We start from the raw sequence: 23,859 nt of genomic DNA on the forward strand, positions 1-23,859 counted from the left end.
ATGGGCGCCAATTGGATTGGCTAGGGCATGTGCCCTAGCCAATTCAATTCGCGCCTCCATTCAATTTTTAAGAGTAGTCATCAATTGAATTAGCGCCTCCTCCTAAAAGTGGGATACTTTGGGATTTTTTTTTAAACCAGGGTTATTTTGGGAATTTTCTTGAAAAACATGGTTATTTTCGTAAAAAAATCGATGATGGATCATTAATAAAGAGTCCACTATTTGAATCATAAGACATAATCAGATGAAGTAGTGAAAGTAGAAGTTCATATATGTCTAATCAAATTTCATTATTGCAAATCCATTGAGACAGTCCATTATCTGAACTATAAAACATAACTAGACGAAGGAGCGAAGGTGGAAGTTTACACGTGTCTTATCAAATTTTATTTTATTCTTACAAATGTGTAGATATATAATATTATAATAACTAGATAAAGTAGCAAAAATGAAAGTTTGATTATATATTATATAAGGCAAGACAATATGTCATCATGAGATTCCTTTTTAAAACAAAAGAGGACATTTATGTTTAATGCATTTTTTTGTTAAGCGTGAAAATTGGTATGTATTTGTATTGTTGGGGTTTGTTCTTAGATTATTGAATGTATAAATATGCGAAGAAAATCTCATCCTTTGAGATGAATTTTAGAGTGATATCCAAATATATTTAACATGGTATCAGAGTGGTTTGAGTAAAGGATTGACTCTTTCTATCAAAAGTCTTCCTGACATGGTAATGGTTAGATGGCGTGTCACATTAAAATGTGTGTGATGTGATAAGAGTGTCAAATAAAATACAAATGTATGTGGATGAAAGAACTTTCATTTTAGGAGAGCATATAAGTGGATGGACTCACACTTGTGTGGCTTCTCTTGACCCAATGTGGATGCTCCCCCTCATTAGCCTAGTATGGATCAAGGCTAGTGATGTGGGTGACTCGTACTTGTAAAGGGATTCAAGTATGAGTGGTTAAAGTCCCACATCGACTAGAAATTAAGGAAATGATTTATATATAAGATAAATGACCCATACACCCTTCACCTTAAGGTTTTAGGTGGATATCTAATGTCAAAGTCTTTTGTATCCTAAACATTTAGCCCATTGACACTTTCGACGCTCCCCGAACTTCCCAAAAAATGACTTCAAAGTCATGGTTAGACTCGGTATGGGGCATAAGGGGGGATCCTAGTTTGGATCAAGGCTAGTGATGTGGGTGACTCACATCATCAACCTTGATCTATACTAGAATATATAAGTAACCAAATAGAAGAACTAATAGGAATAAGGGTGATCAAAGAGAATAACCAATATAAAGGGGATATGCTAAATAGAGGAACGAAATCAAACTAAGTGAACATAATCAAACAAAACCATTCCAAATTGAATCAAATCAAATTAACCTGTCAAATCAAAGTAAAAACGAAAGATACAAAGGACCAAGACTAGTACCAACAATGAGAGAATAAACTAAAGTCATATATGATTCAATCTCGATTTTCAAACAAATAAAGTGAGAGAGATTCTATAGAATGAATTTGTTCTCCATATAAATAATCATTTAAAATCAAAATAGCCGCGTCCTAATACCTTCGGGAACTCAATAGCGGGAGAAGACAATAGTTAAATGAAGATCGATACAAGCTCTAGATATCACTGATGGATCATGAAGGGGAGGATCCATATTGCGTCAAGAGAAACCACATAAGTGTAAGTCAATACACTTAAATACTCCCCATAAAACGGAAACTCTTTCGTCCATATACACTTGTGTCTTCGTTGATCCAATGTGAATGCTCCCTCTTATTATCCTTCTGACTTTTGAATTTGTATTTGGGTTGATGAAGTTTATTTCCAGATTGTTGAATTTATAAATATGTGAGGGAAACCTCACCCATTAAGCTAGCTTTTAGGGTGAGATACAAACATATTTAACAAAACTGATAGTAGTTATAGTCATAGAACACTAAATGGGAAGTGTAGTCCTGATCTTTAATAGATTTTATCCATAATAACAAGAAAATAATAATAGTGTATTGATCTATCATCTTGAAAAACCATCGTTCCAAGGTTTTAATTAATGTGTTACCACACCAATACCTTGTCATTGAAAAATAACAATAATATTAATTTTTTTGAGAACTCTAATGACTCGGACAAAGAACAACGACAACTAACCAAACGACTTCAAGCAACAAAATTACTTTTCCAAACAATGTAAGTAAATCCATAGCAAGTAAGAGGAAGATAAAAGACAAGTACATAAATAATTTGTTTGCACAGTTCAATTAAATCGACCAACTATGATATATATATATATATATATATATATAATATATATATATATATATATATATATATATATATATATATATATATATATATATATATATATATAGAAGAGAGAGAGAGAGAGAGAGAGAGAGAGAGAGAGAGAATCTAAGATTCATTATACTTCTAAAAGTTGTTATAAGATATACAAATGAGTTACAAAAAATTAGTTGTGGATTTATATGTTTGCAGGTACAACTATCTACAACTGTTAGATGATCATGTTGGTTTTGATGATAACAACACCTTATGTCAAACAACATTCTATGAAATATTTATCTCTCAAAATTGGTAAATGGTCAATATATTCTTTGTGAGGTTTAATGTCAATTCACCTCAATGATGACAACATCTAAGGTCAAACAACGTTTAGTGAAGTCTCTAGTGACAACTTTCCAATGAAATCTGATGATGGCATATAATCAAAAAAGTTATGTGAAGCCTCACCAGTTTGAGGATCCAAGTTCCAATTGGAGCGATAAATCAATGTTGAATCAAGTAAGGGAACTTAAGCTTCAAAGTTGCGAAAGAGAGGAAATGTGAAAGCCAGTTTGGGCATGCGTTTAACATGTGTCTAAGTGATCAGTTTAATGTAAATTTATTTGAGTAATTCTCAAGATATTAAGGCAGATCCCATACACACGCCAACATATATTTTAAAGCCTCTCTTATTTGATAAAACACCTGAAAATATTTTTATATGCACCCTTAATTGATTATTGACTTGTTTAATCAACTAAGAGGATTTTTTTACACTAGTTAGTCGATTACCATATTAGTGTTAATAAATTAACACATTTGTAATGCATTTAATAGATTATTGACAATTTTATTAAAAAACTTTCCATATCAGGGTTGTCTAATCGATTAAGAACTAAGGTTAATCGGTTAAGACATTAAAAATGTTCATGGATTATTTCCTTTTTGAGCCAATTCTTTTCCTAAGAATAAAAAGGTTTCTCCTCATTCCATTTTACACCATTTTTTGAAATTAAATCTCTTTCTATATATCTTTATACTCTCTTATTGTCTATTTTATATTTCTTCATCAAAGTTACCTTAGTAGTGAGAGAGTGAAAAATACTTGTGATATTTTAGTGCTGGTAATGTGCTAAGATTGTATTTTACCAAAGAAGGTGTTTTCTCTTGAGTTATATCTTTGGAAGAAGTTATTATTTAGGTCTTGAGCTTAACCAGTTTAAAGATCTTGTTTGATTCTTGAGATTAGCCTGGTAAAAATCTCAACTTGGTTCTTAAGATTAGCATGGTAAAATCTTTACTCGGTTATTGAGTTTGACCTGCACAAAAACCATGTTTACTTCTTGAACTCAGCCTATGAGGAGCTCAGTTTGGTTTGGAGATTATCATGTATAAAATATTTTGTTTGGTTTGGGGATTAGTCAATGTAAAATCTCTCCTTTGTTGTAAGAAAGTTCATGAGCATAACATGTGAAAATCTCACATCTCATTTTAGTGGAACTCTCAAGAGAAAACTCATTAAGGATTGGAGTCGACCAAATGATTAGGTCAAAGCAATGCTCTCTTCCCTTATCTCTTTAGTTTTATGTTCTTTATTTCTTTCCGTTGAATTTATTTCTCTCCATCTCTCTGATATTCTTCCTTTAAATATTATGTTGCCTAATCACTATTTGTCTTATAAAATTAACTTAACATTTTTATAGATCAAAATTTTTATAATTGGACTTCGATTTTCAACCAACAAAATTCACTTCACTCTTGTATTTGAAGTCAATTGGTTAACAATAGTCTCTAAAGTTCCCAAGAACAAAGCAATATTTTATACATTAAGTGTTTCTGAATCTCTTCAACTCTATATATGAATCATATAACTCCAAGGTGTTTAAAAGTGTTTCTCAATTCCTTAGATACATCCAAAGGTTCCAAAATTCCAGCAGGTCCAAGGAATTTATACTATTGTCTCTCTAACTAGTATAACCACATCTTTACTTTGTCTTTTTTTTCTTTTTTAACAAAAAAAAAATGACATCGATACATATTTATAATTATTGAAACCCAACAGATCAAAAATAGGACCAAAACACGATCACCACCAAACAAATATGCAAACCTAACCGGCCAATAACCTACGACCTGCATGGACAACTAATGGCTCGGTGCCGCCCATCCCCAATTTACATGTTGAACATGGACAACTTCTGGCCTGATGTTGCCCATCCCCCGTTTGCATGTCGAACACCACTACTGCCACCACATGTAACCAAAACTCAGCGCTACTGGTCGGACATTGACACTTCCTTGTTCCGCCTTCGTGGACGACCATTATCATACCACTAGTTGCCTGCCTCATCCACCACCAAACCACCTCACGAATGAAGTGCCTTTGAACCGCTTACTTATATATTTTTGCTACTTTCCACGATTATGACGCATATGGTTTTTAGCAGTCCCGAAACATGTTTTATTTTTCTCTACCTAGACTTTAATAAAATGATGATGCCAATTTATCTATCAACCATCTTTCTAGTCTCTCGAATGTTGAATTCACTGTTCAAAAACCTTTATAACGTCCAAGTCACACTTGAACCTTGATATTTCCACATGCATCCACTGACACTTAACAACATTTTCCTGCTTAGGTAATTTAGACAATGCACTAGTATGTTTTTCAAATAATCTCTGACTCCCTTTGCCTTCGAATTTCTCCCTAAAGGTTTTTGTTTTTTAGTTTTGCAACACTTCAACCTCATTTAAAGAATAACAACCTAACAAGCATAACTGGATCTCTGAGATTGTACAATTTCCCTCCTTATATTATCCCAAATAAAATGATAATCAAAGGTCACGGTAAAGTTTCCCTCACTAGAATTAGTATCCATAACAGGAGCCTCAACCATAAACCGAGTATTCGCCTTCATAACTTCAGGTACCTTCATCTCTAGGTCTTTAATCCCCCCCCCCCCTTTGAGCCTAAGTGAAATTAATACATTTTCTTATGATGAAATTTGATCCCCCAGATTACACTTTTCGCAACTTATAGTCCTTCCCACTTTTTGAATAATCATTGAAGACACACTTCAAAACATTACCATAAATCTGAAGTAGCTTTATTTGCGTAAATAGAAAAGTTTTGAAGGCCTTCATATTAGGATAACACACATGTTTCCTACTTTAAATCACCATAGGCGTCTTAAAGTATATTCCTATCAGTGGATATCTTTCGACCATGTAAGTTGCTTTGACACCAGCCTTACCTAGAAAACTCTCCAACAACTCAACTTTTAGCACCATGATAGAAACTGTCAAATGCATTTTTATCCTTTGTCTCTTACAAAATCCTTAAAATGATCTAAAACAACCTCCATCCATCTACCATTCCTTGACCTTTGACCTCAAATCCTATATCTTATTCTTGTTATGAAAGTCTTCACTAGCTAGTGATGATTGTCCAAGAACATGGAATCATCTAAAATATATAACCTACATAAACCCTTTAGTCATGATCACTCTACCATGAAAAATATTCAATACCCTATGTTCAACTCTAGTGAAGTAGTCTAGATAATCAAACATGCTTATGGAAAATAAAACCCGTTTAAGCTTGAGAATATGCCCCACATTATATAGAAGGAACTCATAATCATAAAATATTTTAAATATAACTCTACCAACACCATGAACCTTGTAAGTCTTATTGTTACTGAGTTGATCGACTATAATATCTTCCAGCTTAAAAGTCTCAAAGTATTCTTTCTTGAACACATATGTTAATAGAATATTGATTCTAAGACCCAACTCTTTTCATTTGAGGTAACTATAATCAAAACAAATTCTTTATTGTCCTTCCTCTTGGGAAAATCCTTCTTGAAGTGACCAATTTTATGTAAAAAAACATTTTAATCTTGACTTATTGAGCCTCTTGAATTTGGAGACCCTTATATTCTCATTACCTCTTCTTGATACATTCATGTTTTCATCACTATCATGAATCTTCAAATCTTTCATTTTTGAAAATTCCTTAGATCTCATAGTTGTTTGGACTTCATCTAAAGTAAAAGTACTTATTTACCATAAAGAAGATATTTCTGAAGTGTTCGAAGAGTCTGGATGGTGAGCTTAACAACAGTAAAATCTTGTCCTCATCATCAATTTTCACCTTAATATTCTTCTGATCATCAATAATCTTGTGAAATTATGTTAACTGCTCCACTACGGACTTGTTTTCTACCATTCTAAATGAATAGAGTTGCTGTGTCAGACACGACCTGTGATTCAAATACTTGGTCATATACAATGATACAAGTTGTGCTCACATCAAATTCATAATCTTCTCCCTCGTAACTTCCCTAAAAACGTATCATCGAGGACCAAGATAGTTACACTCATGGCCTTATCCAAAATCTCAGCCTTATCTTGTCATGTTAAGCATGCAAACATCGAAGCCTCACCCTTCAATGCTTCTACACACTTTTGTTAAGTTAAGAATGATTTAATTTTTACTTTCCATAACCCAATATCGTTGTCTCCCAAAAACTTATCGATATCCCATTTAGAATCCATAGTGCACACTTGTAAAATTAACCCCTTTTTCTTACAGTGGGTGTCATTTATTGTGAAATTAAAAGGTTCAATCATACCAAAATCTTATCATTTAAAATATAGTATAATAACAGTTTCATTGAGAACTCTAATGGTTAGGACAAATATTAATGATGACCAACCAATTGGCCTCTAGCAACAAAATAACATGCGAAATAGTGTAAGAAAATCCGCAACAAGTACGAGGAAAATAAAAGACAAGTACATGAAGAATTTGTTTACCTAGTTCGATCAAACCAATATACTATGAGGGAGTGAGCAATTTTCTAATTCATTATACTTCCAAAAGTTGTTACAACAGATTACAAATGATTTACAAGAAAATAGACTCTCAAGTTCCGAAGAATAAACCTTATTTTCTACTTAAGTATTTCACAATCTCTCAAACTTTTTATAAATGAGTCATGCAACCCCGATATGTTTAGACGTGCACCCCAATCTTTTAGATACTTTCAAATACTTCCCAAATTTCAAGAAATCCAAGGAATTTCTACTATTGTATCTCTAACTAGGATTACCACATCTTCCTATGTCTTTTTTTCTTGTCAAACAAAAAAATGATAGAGATACATATTTATATCTATTAAAACTTAACAGGCCAGAAATAAGCCAAAAACATGTCCCATCACAAAACAGATCCACAAACCGAATTGACCAAAAACCCACAACCCGTGCAGACTTCCTCTGATCTGCCACTGGATGATCACCACTAGTTCGTTGTCGCACGCCATCCAATAATCAATGCTGCCACCATGTTTCAAATTTTGTGACATTTGATTAAACTTATGACATTTAAGACATATAAGGAAGAACATGTGAGTTTACTTAAGACATGAAATTCTGGTATCAGATATGAGATGTCGAAGGTAATGTCACGACACTAATATCTGAGTTACACAAACAGAAGAAAGATATAGAATATTAATGCAAGATACAAAAGCAATTGTTAACCCAGTTCGGTCCAACTCACCTACATCTGGGAGCTACCAAGCCAGGAAGGAAATTCACTAAAATAGAATCAGTTCAAAGACTCTCCGTACACTTCAACAAGTTACAGTCTTTCTCACCTAATCTCTACCCGTGCAATTTCTACCTAAGCACTCTTAGATATGAGAATCCACTCACTTCCCTACAATCACACCTGTGATCTTAAACAACAATCCCTTGAGAAAAGAAAATATTTTTCAATAACACACTCTTGATTTTACTTCACAGTTTCAATCAAGAAGACACACTCTTGATCTTGCTTCACAACTTTGATCAAGAAGACACACACTTGATCTTGCTTAACAACTTTGATAAAGTAGACACACACTCTTGCTTAACAGCTTTAGAGTGACAAATTACAACCACAAGTCAGACCAATTCACTCATCAATGGATGACTTGAATGGCTTACAAGTCTTACGACTAAACCGACACAAACCCTAGCTCTCTCTCTATATTTCGCTCAGTATTGGTTGTGTTGTAAAATAGGTTTTCTAAGTCCCTTTTTATAGAAGCTTTCAGTTGGGCTTGGACATCTTGAAAACCCTAAATCTATTTTCCAATCAAATCTTCTTATGACAGCTGGTTAGATCTCTTTGGAAAATAAGTAAATCAGGTTGTAATTAATGATTGAATGCGTCTGTAAATCAGATCTTCAATCATACATAGATTGCCATTAATTGTGCAATCACAAAACACCAGACATTCACACTGAATGTTCTGTGTACAGGATGTCATGACATCGGGTCTGCCATCCTGGAACAATCCTGCATAATTCCATAATTCCATTATTAATTTCCAGCAGGTACAACCATATCAGATGCCATGACCTTGTGTATGACATCTTGAAACAATCCTGCATGATCATGTCTTTCATTTAAAACTCCAGCAAGTACATACATATCAGATGCCATGACATTCTGAAACAATCCTGCATGATTATGTTTCTTAAGCTCCATCAGGTACATAGGATATCTCATGTTAAGACATCACACATAACATCTTGTGAACACTCTTTGTTTTACCAAAATTGCTGCCAACACTTAGAACCAACAAGACACATAACCTTTAGACTTATCGAGTCATCAAACAACACAACTTATGATCGTTTGTTAACAATCAAAACTTGGAAGGAATATGTTATTGCGAAATTTCAATGTCATCGAAGAGGACCATGAATCAATATAAAGTCAAAAATCTCAAAGACGACATAGAGGGATTTGATGACAATCAACTTGATAAAAAAGATAATTTACAAAACACTATTATGTAATAGACCGTACCTTAACACATCCCTATTGATACCGATAATAAAGATAGTAAATCTTTCTAACAAGTGTTGTATCAAGACATAAGTTTGATGAAACATCTGATGATTACATTAGTGAGTTAGTTTCAATAAAAAATACGCTTGAAATAGACACATTTGTTGGAACATTGAACCACATGATTGGTGAATAATGGTGGAGAGAATTGGAATGTGGATGAAAATTGAGAGAGAAGAGAGAGAGAGAGAGAGAGAGAGAGAGAGAGAGAGAGAGAGAGAGAGAGAGAGAGAGAGAGAGAGAGAGAGAGAGAGAGAGAGAGAGAGAGAGAGAGAGAGAGAGAGAGAGAGAGAGAGAGATAGAGAGAGAGAGAGAGAGACAGAGAGAGAGAGAGAGAGAGAGAGAGAGAGAGAGAGAGAGAGAGAGAGAGAGAGAGAGAGAGAGAGAGAGAGAGAGTATGTGTGTGTATGTGTGTGTGAGAGAGTGAGAGGGGGAATTGAAGGTGAGAAGTGATTACTGCATTAAACTAGGATGAGAATGCATCCTATACATTTATATAAAGGTTACAATGTCATTGGGATAAAAAAACAAGTGAAATAACAAAAAAAACACAAAACTCGGGCTCGTAACCAATTACACCATTTGGTTAACCAGTTACAGCTGCCAATGAATTAAATCTTATTCAGTTGTAACCGGTTAACATCTAAGGTTAACCGGTTACGCCTTCGAAAACTACACTTTTATGCTACTTCAGAGGTGGTTTCAGATTTGCTATAACCGGTTACACCCCAGTGTTAACCGGTTACAACACTTAAATTGCCATTATAACTTTCAACACACCACCTTAATTCAATTAATTCAAGTTTTCCATGTTCATGTTTATGATCAACCTCTTAAACACATCATTTGTAACTCCCTTAGTCAACAAATCAACGACTTGGTCTTCACTTATGCAATATCCAAATCGTAACCTTCTTTCACTAACAAGTTCCTTGAAGTAGTGAAACCTCATCTCAATATACTTTATCCTCCCATATGCAATTGGGTTCTTAGAAAGATTAATCGCGGAAACATTGTCAACCAGGAGTGTAACAACCTCACCCTCACTGCTGCCTAACTCCTCTAATAGATTCATGAGCCATACAACTTGACACACACATAACAAGCAGCAATGTACTTGGCCTCACAAGATGAGAGTGCAACTACTGCTTCCTTCTTCGAACACCATGAGATTGGTGTTTTTCAGAACAAAAAGATGTATCTATATGTAGACTTTTGATCATATTTATCTCTACGCCAATTAGAATCGGCCAAATCGAGCAAATTGCATTTTTTGCCCGTATCTGCTGCAGGAAAGAGAATTCCGTAGCCAACATAACCTTTGACATATCTTAGGATCCTCTTGACTACTGCCAAGTTAGACATCTTCAGTCGCCCCATGAATCTACTCACAATACTGACACTAAATTCCACGTCTGATCGTATATTGCACAAATAACGCAAGGATCCAATCAACCTCCTATATAGAGTTGGATCAACATCTTGCTCATCCTCTTTCTTAGACAACTGCAACCTTGGTTCAGTTGGAGTAATGACAACATTACAATGCTCCATTTTAAACTTCTTCAATATCTCAAGAGCATACCTTCTTTGTTGCATGAGCAATCTCCTTTTGGACATGTGGAACTCAATATCAAGGAAGTATGTCATGAGGCCAAGGTCGTAAATCTCAAACTATTTCATAAGTTCACCATTGGACTTATAAATACACCTTTTGTTGTTTCCCATTGATGACAGTCCATCATTGCATGTATATATTTGATGAATCGGAGCAAAACAAGTGAAATTTGAGCAAATATGAGAAGGTATGACCAAAGAATGAAGTAAAAATAGCTAAGTGTGCAAATTGTTGACTTAGTGAAATTTTGAGTGAAAATGAGAAAAAAAGAGTGAAGCTTCTGAAATAATCACATCCACCATTACGTAGCATTGTGCACGCGATAGGACATTAAAAGCTCCATTGCACATGTGATGCATGGTATTACGCACGTGATGGTCACTTTTCTAGGCCTTTTTCTAACGCGTCCTGATCCATTCTAACACCTTTAAAAGAGGAAATTATGCACTTTCACAAGGATTATGAAATTTGGCACTGGGAGAACGATTTTACAACACCAAAGGGTGATTTTGAGAGCATTGGAAGCCATTGGAGACCAATCCTTCAAGGGAATTAATATGCTATTCTTCTTTATTATTCAATTGATATTGTAATTTTAATTATGAGTAACGAAGTTTCTCTAGGTTAGGTTGTGTGATGATGGACCTTATTTAAATCTTGTTGGCATTATATGTTGGTTTGACTTTGTATAAATCCTTTGAATTATAGTTTTATTTAGTTGTTGCTTAATATGAGCTCTTTTTATTTGAGATACTCTGTTAATCTGATTTTGGACACATAGGGATTACTGACCCTTAGCCTATGTGTTGGACATAGGGAAACTGTTATACTTACGCTGGTTGAATAGGGATAGGAAACCCCGAGTAGTGGCATAGAGAATTAACGTTCTGTACATCGCCTAACCCTTCTTACGCTGGCGGACTATGGATAGAAAGCTCAAGTAGTGGTTAGTGAGTTATTTCGCGAGGGATCGACTATAACTGTTTTGTTAATTCATCGTGAGATTATAAGGATAAGACAATTCATACAAGGCATCATAGATTAACAAGAGAGGATAAAAGGATTCTAGTACACAACCTAATTGTCTTAATTACGTCTGTTTCAAACTCGTAATCTATTTTTTGTCTAAAAACCTCACCCCCTCCTCTCATTTACTGTTTTTCCTTTATATTGCACTAGCGTTCAAACGGGCACTCCGTGCCCGTTTGTCCGCTTTTTTTTACTACGCTAACGCGTGGAAATATTAACAGTTTCTCTTTTTTTAAGTTTGATTTCATATAAACTATTTATATGATGAAACATATGGTATTTATTCAGATACATATTAAATTTTGTTTGCAATGTAATATTCTTTGTATTAAATTTTATTTGAATTGAGAAAACCGCATTGTATTAAAATTTTCAAACAAATCAATAATGTAAGTGGAATAAATTAGTGATTTGGAACACCGTATTGTGAAAAAAGAAAATAAGTGACACCAAAATTAAGTTTTGTCTTTATATATTGTTATAGATTGTTCAAAACTATAAGAAGATTTAGATAAAATAAGAAAAAAATGTTTCTCACAGTTTATTAAGCAAATAAACATAAACTTTAAAAGAGAGATATTAAGTGACATTGTTGCTTAATAGGAAGGTTAACCATATAACCAAAATCAGAACTCCCTCTCTCTCTCTCTAAATGAAGACAAATACTCAAAATATCTAAAATTGATTGATTTGAAATGAAGAGAAGAATTTAGTGTGAGACATTTATTATTCCATAATTTATAATTTATAATTTATAATTTATAGGAAGGTCAACCATAATTTATAATTTTGAAGTTAAGTAAAAAAAAGGATTTCATTGAAATACACTGACAGTGTAAAGAGATTTTACACTGTCAGTTAATCACAACCATTGATTTATTTAAAATGTTTGACTTTTATTTCAACAATTTAAAAAGTAATACAAACAGATGATTGTGATGCATTGAAAGTGTAAAACTTTTTACTGACAGTGTATAACAATTAATCTAAAAAATTATTTATCAGTTATCTTTTCATCTTTTATTCAATTTTATGATTTTAATTTGTTTTCAGTTTTCACACAGATAAATAACTGCTCTATCAGTTATGTAAATGTCAAGGGTGGTAGTTACTTTTATCTTTCATTAATCGTGGATACAATTTAGTGGGTAAAAAGATAATTGTTTAAGGATAATTTAGGAATTAAATTATGCCACACCAAAAGAGTATATCCCCTTTTATCTATAGGTATAGAAGATAGTGAATATTAAAATGCAAGATGAAGACTCAACTTTAAAAATCTTTAAGACAAAGGCAAGTAAATTACGTCATAAAAATGGATCGGGTAACAAAAAAGAAATGAATAGTTAAAATATAAATATGGAAGTAAGTAATTAGAAAGAATCTATATCGTGTTACTTACATTTGCAATACTCTTCGGTTGTCGATCTGCCCAGGAATCATTCTCCCAGTTTCTCTAAGACAACACACCAAGAATTATGTTCATCCAGTTTTCCCTTATCCCATGTCTCTATTGCTTCTTTGTTTAGATATTGAAGTAAGAGAGAAAGAAAAATATTACATAAAGATGATCAAAACATTGTTAATGAAAAACTGAAAATGTAATTAAAACTTATTGTTCACACTACATGATAAATTTATTGGAAGTTAAAAAGGGAAAAATTAACAAAAATAGAGAAATCGTCTAAGTAGATGTTATTTCTTTAAAGGAAATGGCAATGAAATTTTACAGTTAAATAGAAAAGTAGGAATAAGAAGACAGTTATATAATGGTAATATTGAAAGAATAAAAAGGTCTGAGCAAAATCTCATATCCCTTTATTGTTATAGAAGATGAATTTGAAGTTGATTGTTATTTATAATAACTGTTCAATTACTTGTATTTAATATTCACACTATATGACTGACCTTTTTTTTTAATTTTGAATTTCTTTATTAATTCATTTTAAAACTAATAAAAATTATTTTTTAAGGATATTATTGATATCAAAATAGGTCAGGCCAAAACACCACATTAAATAGTTATAGTACTCAATAAATAATATATATGACAAACATTTTTGTAGCATTGATGTAATTAATTATATTTTTTTTTATCATTGCTATAATTTATTTTATATATAAACATGTAATTATTTAAGTTAAAAGTTTCATTCTACCTAGTCTATGTGCTTTAACACTTAATAAATATTTATACATTATGTAAACACGTAATTATTTAAGTTAAAGAGTTTCATTCTACCTAGTCTATGTGCCTTAACACTTAATAAATATTTATACATTACGTAAAATAATTTACTAAAATAAATTTTTATGTCCAAAAATAAAATAATTAATTATTTAATAACTCATTAAGATAAAATAATTTTTCTCAATAGTTGATACATTATTTTATCAAAAAATCAAAGGTATGCATTAAAAATATTTTATTTTATCATATTGAAATATCAAAGCAAAAAAATATGGTAAATAATAAAACAAAACAAAAATAATTGATTATTTTTTTATGTTATTTTGGGTTAACCTTGTTAGTGTTATAGATAAGTATAAGATCTAAAATGGTTGAATATAAAATAGGAAGTTATATTTCTTTAAAAAAAGTTATATAAAATTACAACAACTGAAAAATTCAAAAGGTTGAATAGGAATTAGGAAGTTATTTAAGGTTACAACTGCTTTACAACCACTATGTGTTAATTCTTTTTATTTTAATTATTATTATTTTTAAATAATAAACAAAAATAAAAAACGAAGTTACTTTTTAAAATAATAAATAAATATAAAAGAAGAAGTTAATTGAGGATATTTGTTGAAGAAATAAAGGTCAGCCCAAAATCACATATCCCCTTTGATAGTTACTAGCGTCCAAACGGGCACTCCGTGCCCGTTTGTCCGCTTTTTTTTATTGCACTAACGCGTGAAAATATTACCAGTTTCTCTTTTTATAAGTTTGATTTTAATATAAACTATTTATATGATGAAACATATGGTATTTATTCATATACATATTAAATTTTGTTTGCAATGTAATACTTTTTGTATTAAATTTTATTTGAATTGAGAAAACCCCATTGTAAGCAATTATGAAAGCAACACAATAATCTCCCACAATACTTGTTAATTCAATAAAAACTCTTTTAAAAAGATTAAAAAAAATATATAAGAAAGAAAAACGATTACATACTAAGATTAACATCTCCATCATGTTAAAAACTAAGATTTTCAAAAAAACTTTAAATTATAGTTTTTACTTATTATATGCATGATCCATTATTGCTCTCTTTTTTCAATTCAATTGAAATGAAGTAGTTTTCCATGACAACATTTTGTAAAAAATGGTATATTTGAGAGAGAGTTGTTTTAGAAAATTAATGAGAGTAGTTATATACGCAATTACAGTTTTTTTATATAAAATAAAATTAAAGAAACAAAATCACAATGTATAAATAAAAAATAAAATGTTTCATAACAAAAATGTTCAAAAAAAAATCGCACAATTGGGCAAAACTTTCAATGCAATTTAGGTGATAGAATTACTTCAAAAGACAAAAAAAATAGGCCAAAAATTAATCAATGAGAGTAAATTCTTTTAAAAATAATATAAATTCATTAATGCTATCTATTAAATGACAATAGGAAACATTATTGTTTCTTTTAATCAATCTTGTGGCAACCTAATGCACTATTTTTGTTTACTCAAATTTCTTTCTCAATTTTTTTAATCTATTTTTGTTTACTTCCCATCTCTGATGCAGTAAAACACTCTTTTTCTCTATTATTGATGAATAGAACACAAACTATATGAAATAACATGATTAAATAAATAGAAGAGATAAGATATAATAATATAACAACCATTTTTTCTTACACAGACTACATGAAATACCATGATTAAATAAGAAGAAGACATAACATGATTAAACTGCATGAAACTATTATACTTACACGTCATTCTTTTTTGATATGTAACTATCATCTTTTCTTTTCTGTTAAATGATGGTGATTACTAAGAACTAAGAGTAATTTACATTGTTTTCTTTGGCCATAATTTGCTATGTCTTGTATTTTTCCCTTTTGCTTCTCTCTCTATTTTGAATTTTTTCTTTCTAAATAAGTTAATATGCTCACGTGTTAGTTTTTTTAACCACCCGTTCTTATCCTATTTGTAAAGCTTTTATTTAATTTTAAATTTTAAATTGAGTTTTTAACCACCCGATCTTATCTTATCCGTAAAGTCTTTATTTAATTTTAAATTTTAAATTGAGTGAAAATTTTGTTTTTGTAACCAACACATATCAAGGGTAAAGTTGGAAGATAAAATAAGTCATTCCAAAAGTGTGCATCCTCTTTATATATAGGTATAGATTATTATTATTTTAAAATAATAAACAAATATAAAAAAAGAAGTTACTTTTTAAAATAATAAACAAATATAAAAGAAGAAGTTAAGTGAGGGTATTTGTGGAAGAAATAAAGGCCATACCAAAATCACCTATCCCCTTTATATATAGTTATAGATAATGGTTGGCTTGTTCGAACATAGTCCATGTGGATTCGATCTTTTATTACTATGGTACTATCGGTACACTTTCTAAGAAGTCATCACGTGTTATCAATAAGTCAGTTACATATAGATAAAGTACCTCATCCTTTCTCTTAATTAGGCATGTCTATAGTTTTCTACCACGATCGTCAATAAATGTGACAAAGTACCTATTACCACTAATGGAATGTACTTACATCGGTCCACAAACATATGAATACACCACCTCAAGGTGATTATTGGTTCTACAACCCACATCCTTGCTAAATTCACCCTTATGTTGCTTCGCTTACACACATTCTTCACAAATTTCAGCTGGTATATTGATCAATATCATCCTTGTTACCATTCCGTTCTTTTGCAAGTCTTTGAGATCTCTAAAATTGAGATGCCCAAAAAGATATTTCCATATCCACTCTTATCTACTTGTTGCAGTAGCAAGACATCTGTGCTTCATAACCTTTAGCTCAACCTTGAAGGTTCTATTGGCAGCCATATGCGCTTTAAGGGCCAAAGCTCCCTTTGCATCCATAATGCTCAACCCCTTGTTTTCCATGTGAATCTTGTCACCCTTCTGAAGTAATTCGCTAATACTTAGAAGGTTACATTTGATTCCTAGAATATATAAGACATCTTTGATAAAGGAATGTCTATCGTCCCTTCTCATGATCAAAACATCACCGATCCCATCGGCCACTAGAGTGGTGTCATCTGCAAACTTCACTTTGTTCTTCATGGAAAAATTGATTTTAACAAACCAATATTTCCTCCCCGTCATATTAGTTGAACAACCCGAGTCCAAATACCACTCCTCGCTGCATTAAACTCCTTTCATACTCATCATGGCATTTTCCTCTGGATGCAACCGTTTACAGTTTAATTTTGCAAAATTCCTTGAATTGTTGTTGTTGTTGTTGTTGCTACATTCTCCTTTCATGATCATGACCAAGAGTATATTCTCTTAGTCAAACTCTTATCTTGCAACCTTGGCTTCATGCCCATGAGGTTCCTTCTTGTTTACATTATACTCTCTTGCAAAATGACCGAAGCTTTGACACTTAAAGCACTGCTCCTTGCTTTTGTCAAACCTCTTATATTCGCCTCTAAAGTTACCTGACCACCATTTCTGTTGTATCCGCTCTCACCCCTTCGACAAGTCGAATTATTTGAATTTTGAGACTCTCTTCCATAAAAATTCTAAAAATTCCCTTTACTCTTCATGAGCCATTTTTCTTTTGATCTCTTGTCTTTCTCGTTGACGCGAGCTTGCAAAGCGATCTCCTTTTTTGCCTTATCGGAATTTCTCCCATTCATCCTTTGCTAATAAGCCTCAAAAGAGCTTTGCAACTCATCTTTCTTCATCATCGCAAGATCCTTCGATTCCCTAAATCGCCATAACTACATTGTCAAACTTTTGTATTAAAGAACGCAAGATTTTTGTGATAGCATACTGCTCCGTAACAGTTTTTCTGCATGACTTTACTTGATTCACCAATCGAGTGATTCTCATTGTGAAATCATTGATTGTCTCCTTTTCTTCCTTTTGAATCAATTCGAGCTGACGCTTGTGAGTTTGTAACCTCACCAGCTTTGCCTTGTCATCCCCTGCATAAGCCTTCTCTAAGATCTAACATGCTTGCTTTGACAATTTGCAATCACCAACGTTCTCATAGTTGTCACCATCCACACATTGATGGATCCAAATTAGCGCCTTAAAATCTTTCTTTTTCTCTTCCTTATGTGTTTCTTGTTGTACATCTGTTGCACCTACGATAAGAGGAGTAATCCCGTTCTTGATCACTTCAAGAACATCTTGGTAACCAAACAATACTTTCATTTGCTTGCACCATTTGTCGTAATTATTCGCATCAAGAATGGGTAGGTTTGTAGAGATTCTTTCATTGGAAATATAATTTATGTTGCACACTAGGTGTTTGTGGATCAGAACTAGACTCTTGATGCCAAATGTTAAAACTTTGAACCACAAGATTGATGAACAATGATGGAGAGAATTGGAATGTGGAGGGTGAAAGATAAAAATTGAGGGGGGGGGGGGGAGAGAGAGAGGAGAGGAGGAGAGAGAGAGAGAGAGAGAGAGAGAGAGAGAGAGGAGAGAGAGAGAGAGAGTTGAGGGTGAGAAATAATTACTGCATTAACCTAGGATGAGAATACATCATATAAATTTATACAAAGGTTACAATGTAATTGGGATTCAAAATAAACAAGTGAAATAACAAAAATAAAGAAGGAAAAACTAGGGCTCGTAATCGATTACACCATTTAGTTAGGGGTGGCAAAACGGACCCGGACCGTTGGGCATGCCAGTTTTGTCCGCACCCTCTAATGTGTCCGCCCCGCTCCGTTTTTTTTGCGGGCTCATGCATTTACATAAATTTTTGCATTTTTAGGCTTAAAAGGTGCAGTGTCCGCGGGCTTTCCCCACTCCGCCTTCACTTTTTATGGGGCAGACATAGGTTTTAAGTCCGCATCCTCAACTATGTTTGTCCCGCCCCACCCCATTTTTTGGTGGGCTTTTGTGGGGCGAACCTAAATGGGGCGGCATGCCCGTTTGTCACTCCTACACTTGGTTAATCGGTTACAACTAACAATGAATTAAATCCCGTTAAGTGATAACCGGTTACGTTTTTCGAAAACTACACTTTTCTAATACTTCAGAGATGATTTTGGCTTTGTATAATCAATTACACTCTACGGTAACTTGTTACTGCCCTTAATTTACTATTATAACTTTCAACTAACACTATTTTTTTAATTTTTTTTTATTTGAGAAGATTGATTCAGCCAAACAACACTTTAGTGATGAAATAGAATAATATTTTTTAAAATTTGCAAGATTATTAATAAATTAACGGGGAATCCATGATTGAGCAAAAACTACTATTATATTTGATACTAATCTCTTGTTGATTAAACCAACCTTATTTTATAAAAAATATTCTTTTAATTATCATTGAATTTTGTAGCTTTGTTCTTTTAATCATTATTTGCTTTGAGATGGTGATATAACACTGTTGGCAACCCATGAAGAGGACCTACATATACTAACTATTCCAAGTATATAATTACATAACAACTTTAAAAACAAAAAAGATGCTTTCATTTTCTTGCTTTGGTTTGAATGTGAAATCATTTAGGAGTCAATAGTCAAAGAGTACAATGTCTGGTTTATTTTGATGGAACACATAATTCCAAATACCAAAAAATAATTACGTGACACTATTTACTATAATTTCATAAGAGACAAAATACTCCTTTTACTCTTTTACTATGTGCTTTCATTTTTCAAATGTATATGTCATTATCTTAAAATGGTAAAGCTATAAAATAGACATTGTGTAATATAATAAATGTAGTAACTATAAATAGGGAACCATGAAATGTAGCAATGCCTCAAATTAATCACTTAAAAAGAAAGCTAGTCCAAGTGCTAATAAAGGTCTTAACCTAAAACTAAGAGCCGATTTTATTAACCAAAATTGAAAATTCTTAAACATCACAATTTGAATATGGATCTCATTAATAATTTTCCCAACATTTTTAGTAAACCACATTGTTTATATCTTCGTTCAACGAATCTTATCTTCTTTGAGAAAGACAACATATAGCTCCATAGAAATTTCAACAAGGAACCTTAAAAACACAAAAAGTTGATTAGAATAAAATTGGAATTTGTACAAATAGCTTAATTCGTGTTAAGTTGATTAGAATAAAATTCGATTTTATTTTTGTCAAAGATACTACCATACTATTTTTTATTTTACCAAAGAACAATTTGTATTCGATTTTATTTTTGTCAATAAAGATGATTTATTGAATATTTACATATTTCTAAGACCAAATATTCTACAATTTTGAACACTGTAGTTAATGTGATAGCAATTCAATGAACCAAGATTAACAATACACAAAACTTGATTAATAGTTCCAATTTAAAACAAGTCATTAATGGAAACCAAATGTTGGTTAACATTAGAATAGTACTAATCATGCATGATAATACATGATTCAACAAAAAAATAAATAATAATAAGGTCTCTAACATTCAACTTCATGAAATCTTATAACAATAATAATATCTCAAATGAATTGCATCATAATATTAAGCAAATATGCTCATAGGTCCTGTCTTATTTGATGCATCTAATCCACATTCACCATTCCTAGCTCTTGTGATGCAAACCCTGCAAAATATTACACACAAAAAATGTTTAGAATCTTCAAACTCAACTAAGAAACTATTAATAATAATCGAAAATCACACACCTTCGAGTATCCTTGCTAGCTGAATCCATCAGAATTGTTAATCTTTTTGCTGTTTTCATGAAGTCACTACAAAGATTTATATACATTTTGTAAGATTCCTTAGTCGACAATCAATCGTAAAAGTCAGATCATAAAAACGATATGATTTTAATCGTAACTACTTCTAAAACTATAAGTACCTGAAGGGTTCTTCACCGGTTTGTTTAACAGTACCTGTCGCGTCACGATAGAGTACGCGACTCAACATCTCGGATCTTTCTATACCGAACATCTTAGCCAGTTTTCTGTATAGTTCTTCATATGAACCAATACATGACAAATCTAAGGTTCTTCCAACATCTTCTGACTCCAAGAAAACCTTACAATGACCGGTATCTAATCCAAGCTGTTGCCAACAAAACTCGGTAGTACTAGTTGTGGTAATAGAAGATTTTCCCGGTGAAAACTGTTCGGAAATTGAAGATTGAGAAGTATCACTTAAAAACCATTTCTCTTTGTCTTTATCACTAGAAGCTTTTCTAGAGATTTGTTGCTCGGTGAGAATCGGTTGACCGAAAAGCAAAAATTGGTGTCTCTTAACATTATTATCAGAATTTATCTCCAAACTTCTCTTATGAGAGTTTCCTATGGTCAACAAACATGATAAACTTTCTTTGCTCTTATCATTAGAAATCGTCTCGGGGTTATTCGGAAACACACCTAACTGAATTCTATTGTTGTTGATGTTGTTTACGCGAAGATCTGATAAAGATATTCCAATTTGAGCATGCCTGGCTCCCTGAATGCCTGCGGCAGGAGCGTTATAATGATCGGAAGAAGAAGATAGACAACACAACGGATTAAGAGGGTTGCCTGAAAACGTCGGTATTGGAAACTGAACAACATCAAGAGGGAAATCGGGATGTTGTGGAAAACGAAGTTTCTTTCTCGGTGGCGAAAAGGGCGAGAGATGAATCACCGACATGCTTGATACTAATTCAACCAACCACGGACTTACTCGCTTCACATTGTGTAGCAAATCCGGTTCGTCCCAAGTTACCTACAGTTATGTTATTGCCAAAAGTTCAATCAGGTTTTCGTTGCATCACAACTCGTGTAACTCTACTACGAATACAATCAAATCATCTAATCTAATCAACTACTCAAAGATTAAGCATTTCAAACACTAGAACAAAGAGATTGGTTAGTACTAGTAGTAGTACCTGAAGAAGTCTCCAAGGCGAATTAGGCCAACGAATCGGATCGACAACATGTACAGACGAAATTGTCCCCATGAACCAACTAATCCTCGAAGAATCCTCGGTTTCAAATGGCATCTTAAACCTCATACCAGAACACCATTGAATTCTCATAGCAGCTTTAACAGATGAAACCTTAACACAAAACTCAGGAGTACTCGCTCTCGGATAATAAACAACCTCGAATGTTTGGTTACTCGCAGCAAGTCTCATAGCTTCTTTCACCGATTCACCGCTCACTTTCACTCTCCCACCTCCCAAATTACCACCAACACCCCCATCACCAATCCCATTTCTCAACAACTTGTTATTCTCTTCCCTCAGAAAAACCGAAAAAGCACCACCATAAGGTCCAATTCCAAGACCTGAACTTCCATTACCAGAACTCCACCCAGAAGGTGTTTCCAATCCATTCACTATTCCTCTCTTCGCGCGACGAATCCCAACATAAAGTTCACCATTTTCACCTCTCAGAAACACAATAGAATCACCTGCAACAAGCTTTTTCTGATTCACAAAACTACTCCAACCAGTTGTTAACAAATGCCTCCTTGGTGTTCCTCTATAGATATGTCTAAACTTCCAAACCTCGCCGTGAACGTCCTTCGCAATCACCGTTTGAACAGGGGGCTCAGCCGAGTAATCGAGCCGAGGAAAAATCGTTTCAGCGCAGTATCTCGGAACCGAAAACCCTCCACCGTTGTTTGCATCAGATTGAGTTAAAGTCTTTGCAAAAGATGCAGGCTTTTCGGAACTCTCGGAAGCATTACCATTAAAAGTATCAGAATCTTCGTTTTCAAGCTCTGAATTTCTCAAAGGAATCAACGTTATCTTTGAAAAAACTTCATCTGTTTCTGGGTCGGCTAAGAATTTCACAGAAGCTACACGACAGAGGATAAGCGGTGGAATTCTGAAAGAATCTCCAAAATCAACGTTGGATTGAGCATGTTCTGCATGCCCTTGAGGAAAGTAGAAAACTTTAGTGTTCACTGGTGGCATTTGAACCATTCCTCCTGCACATGCGTGCCATAGTTGTGGATCTAAGCTTTTCTCAGCTTCTTTCATCGGTTTGAAATTTTGCTTACTCTGTTCTGACAGAGAGAGAAAGAGTAAGAGAGAGAAAAAAAGTGATCAAACAGTGGCACAAACTTTCAGTGAATGGATTTTGTGATAAGAACAAACAAGATCCAAAATGGGTTGAAGCATAATTAGAAACAAATAAGCCACTTATTGTAAAATCACTTTTGAGTTCAAAGAAAAACAAAAAACCATTGAAATAAAACAGAGTACTCTGTTTCTCACTTTTTTATTACCTTAAAGTTAAGTGAAAAATCTGCGGTAGAAAATTGAATTTCTCGCTTCTTCGGTTCCACAAACGTTAATCTTCAAACCCCACAAAAGAAAGACAGAAACTTCAACCACCCAGATAGAATAATTTGATTGCAAGTTTTGTTTTTGTAACTGGTTTTCTTAGCCTGAAAAATAGAGATAATGAGTTTTTTTTCTTCAAATTGATGAAACCAAATAGAGATTATGAATCATACCTTGTTTTTGAGTTCATGAACAAGGTTTATCATGCAAAAGATTTAAACTTTTTGTTGTTGTTTTGTTATCCTTTGGTTTGTCTGAGATCTGAGAGAAAAAGAAGAAAGGGACAAGTTTTTGTGTTTCACAAGTCACACGGTTAGTAGACACTATCTAAAGGCTATTAAACTAATCAAACCAATCCTATTCCTTAGCCAGCCAAACCAAACATTTTCTTTTCATTTTTTTTTAATGATTTATTTACTATGTACTCTAGTATCATTAAATAGTATTTACTTAAAAGCATTTATATGTAATTGTTCCACTTTCTTTCAACTTAGTTAAAGGTGTTTAGTTCAAATTTGGCTTTAAAATGTAACATTAATTGTTTTCTTGAAGATG

The 23,859-nt window shown here is 32.9% G+C and overlaps 1 protein-coding gene across 2 annotated transcripts; it reads right to left on the reverse strand.

Annotated features, from left to right (window-relative positions):
- Positions 1-20,326: 20,326 nt before the first annotated feature.
- Positions 20,327-23,643, reverse strand: LOC127087054 (auxin response factor 10). 2 transcript variants are annotated; one of them, XM_051027900.1, is made up of 6 exons: positions 23,478-23,643; positions 23,247-23,408; positions 21,898-23,019; positions 20,875-21,734; positions 20,696-20,761; positions 20,327-20,613 (listed from the first exon to the last, which is right to left on the reverse strand). In XM_051027900.1, the coding sequence occupies exons 3-6, from the start codon at positions 22,996-22,998 to the stop codon at positions 20,532-20,534; spliced, it is 2,109 nt and encodes a 702-aa protein (XP_050883857.1). In that variant the 5' UTR covers positions 22,999-23,019; positions 23,247-23,408; positions 23,478-23,643; the 3' UTR covers positions 20,327-20,531. The 2 variants fall into 2 exon arrangements, with proteins under 2 accessions (XP_050883857.1, XP_050883858.1); XM_051027901.1 differs by having other exon boundaries at positions 21,898-23,024.
- Between the last annotated feature and the right edge of the window lie 216 nt (positions 23,644-23,859).

Source organism: Lathyrus oleraceus, chromosome 5 (assembly GCF_024323335.1).
Source record: "Lathyrus oleraceus cultivar Zhongwan6 chromosome 5, CAAS_Psat_ZW6_1.0, whole genome shotgun sequence".
Lineage (NCBI taxonomy): Eukaryota > Viridiplantae > Streptophyta > Magnoliopsida > Fabales > Fabaceae > Lathyrus > Lathyrus oleraceus.

Bases quoted from the DNA above. Each gene is read 5' to 3' on its own strand.
- LOC127087054 (XM_051027900.1), bottom strand. From the start codon at position 22,998: ATGAAAGAAGCTGAGAAAAGCTTAGATCCACAACTATGGCACGCATGT. The intron at 20,762-20,874 runs GTACTTATAGTT...AAATCTTTGTAG, and splicing joins ACCGGTGAAGAACCCTTCAG to TGACTTCATGAAAACAGCAA. The intron at 20,614-20,695 runs GTGTGTGATTTT...AATATTTTGCAG, and splicing joins GCTAGCAAGGATACTCGAAG to GGTTTGCATCACAAGAGCTA.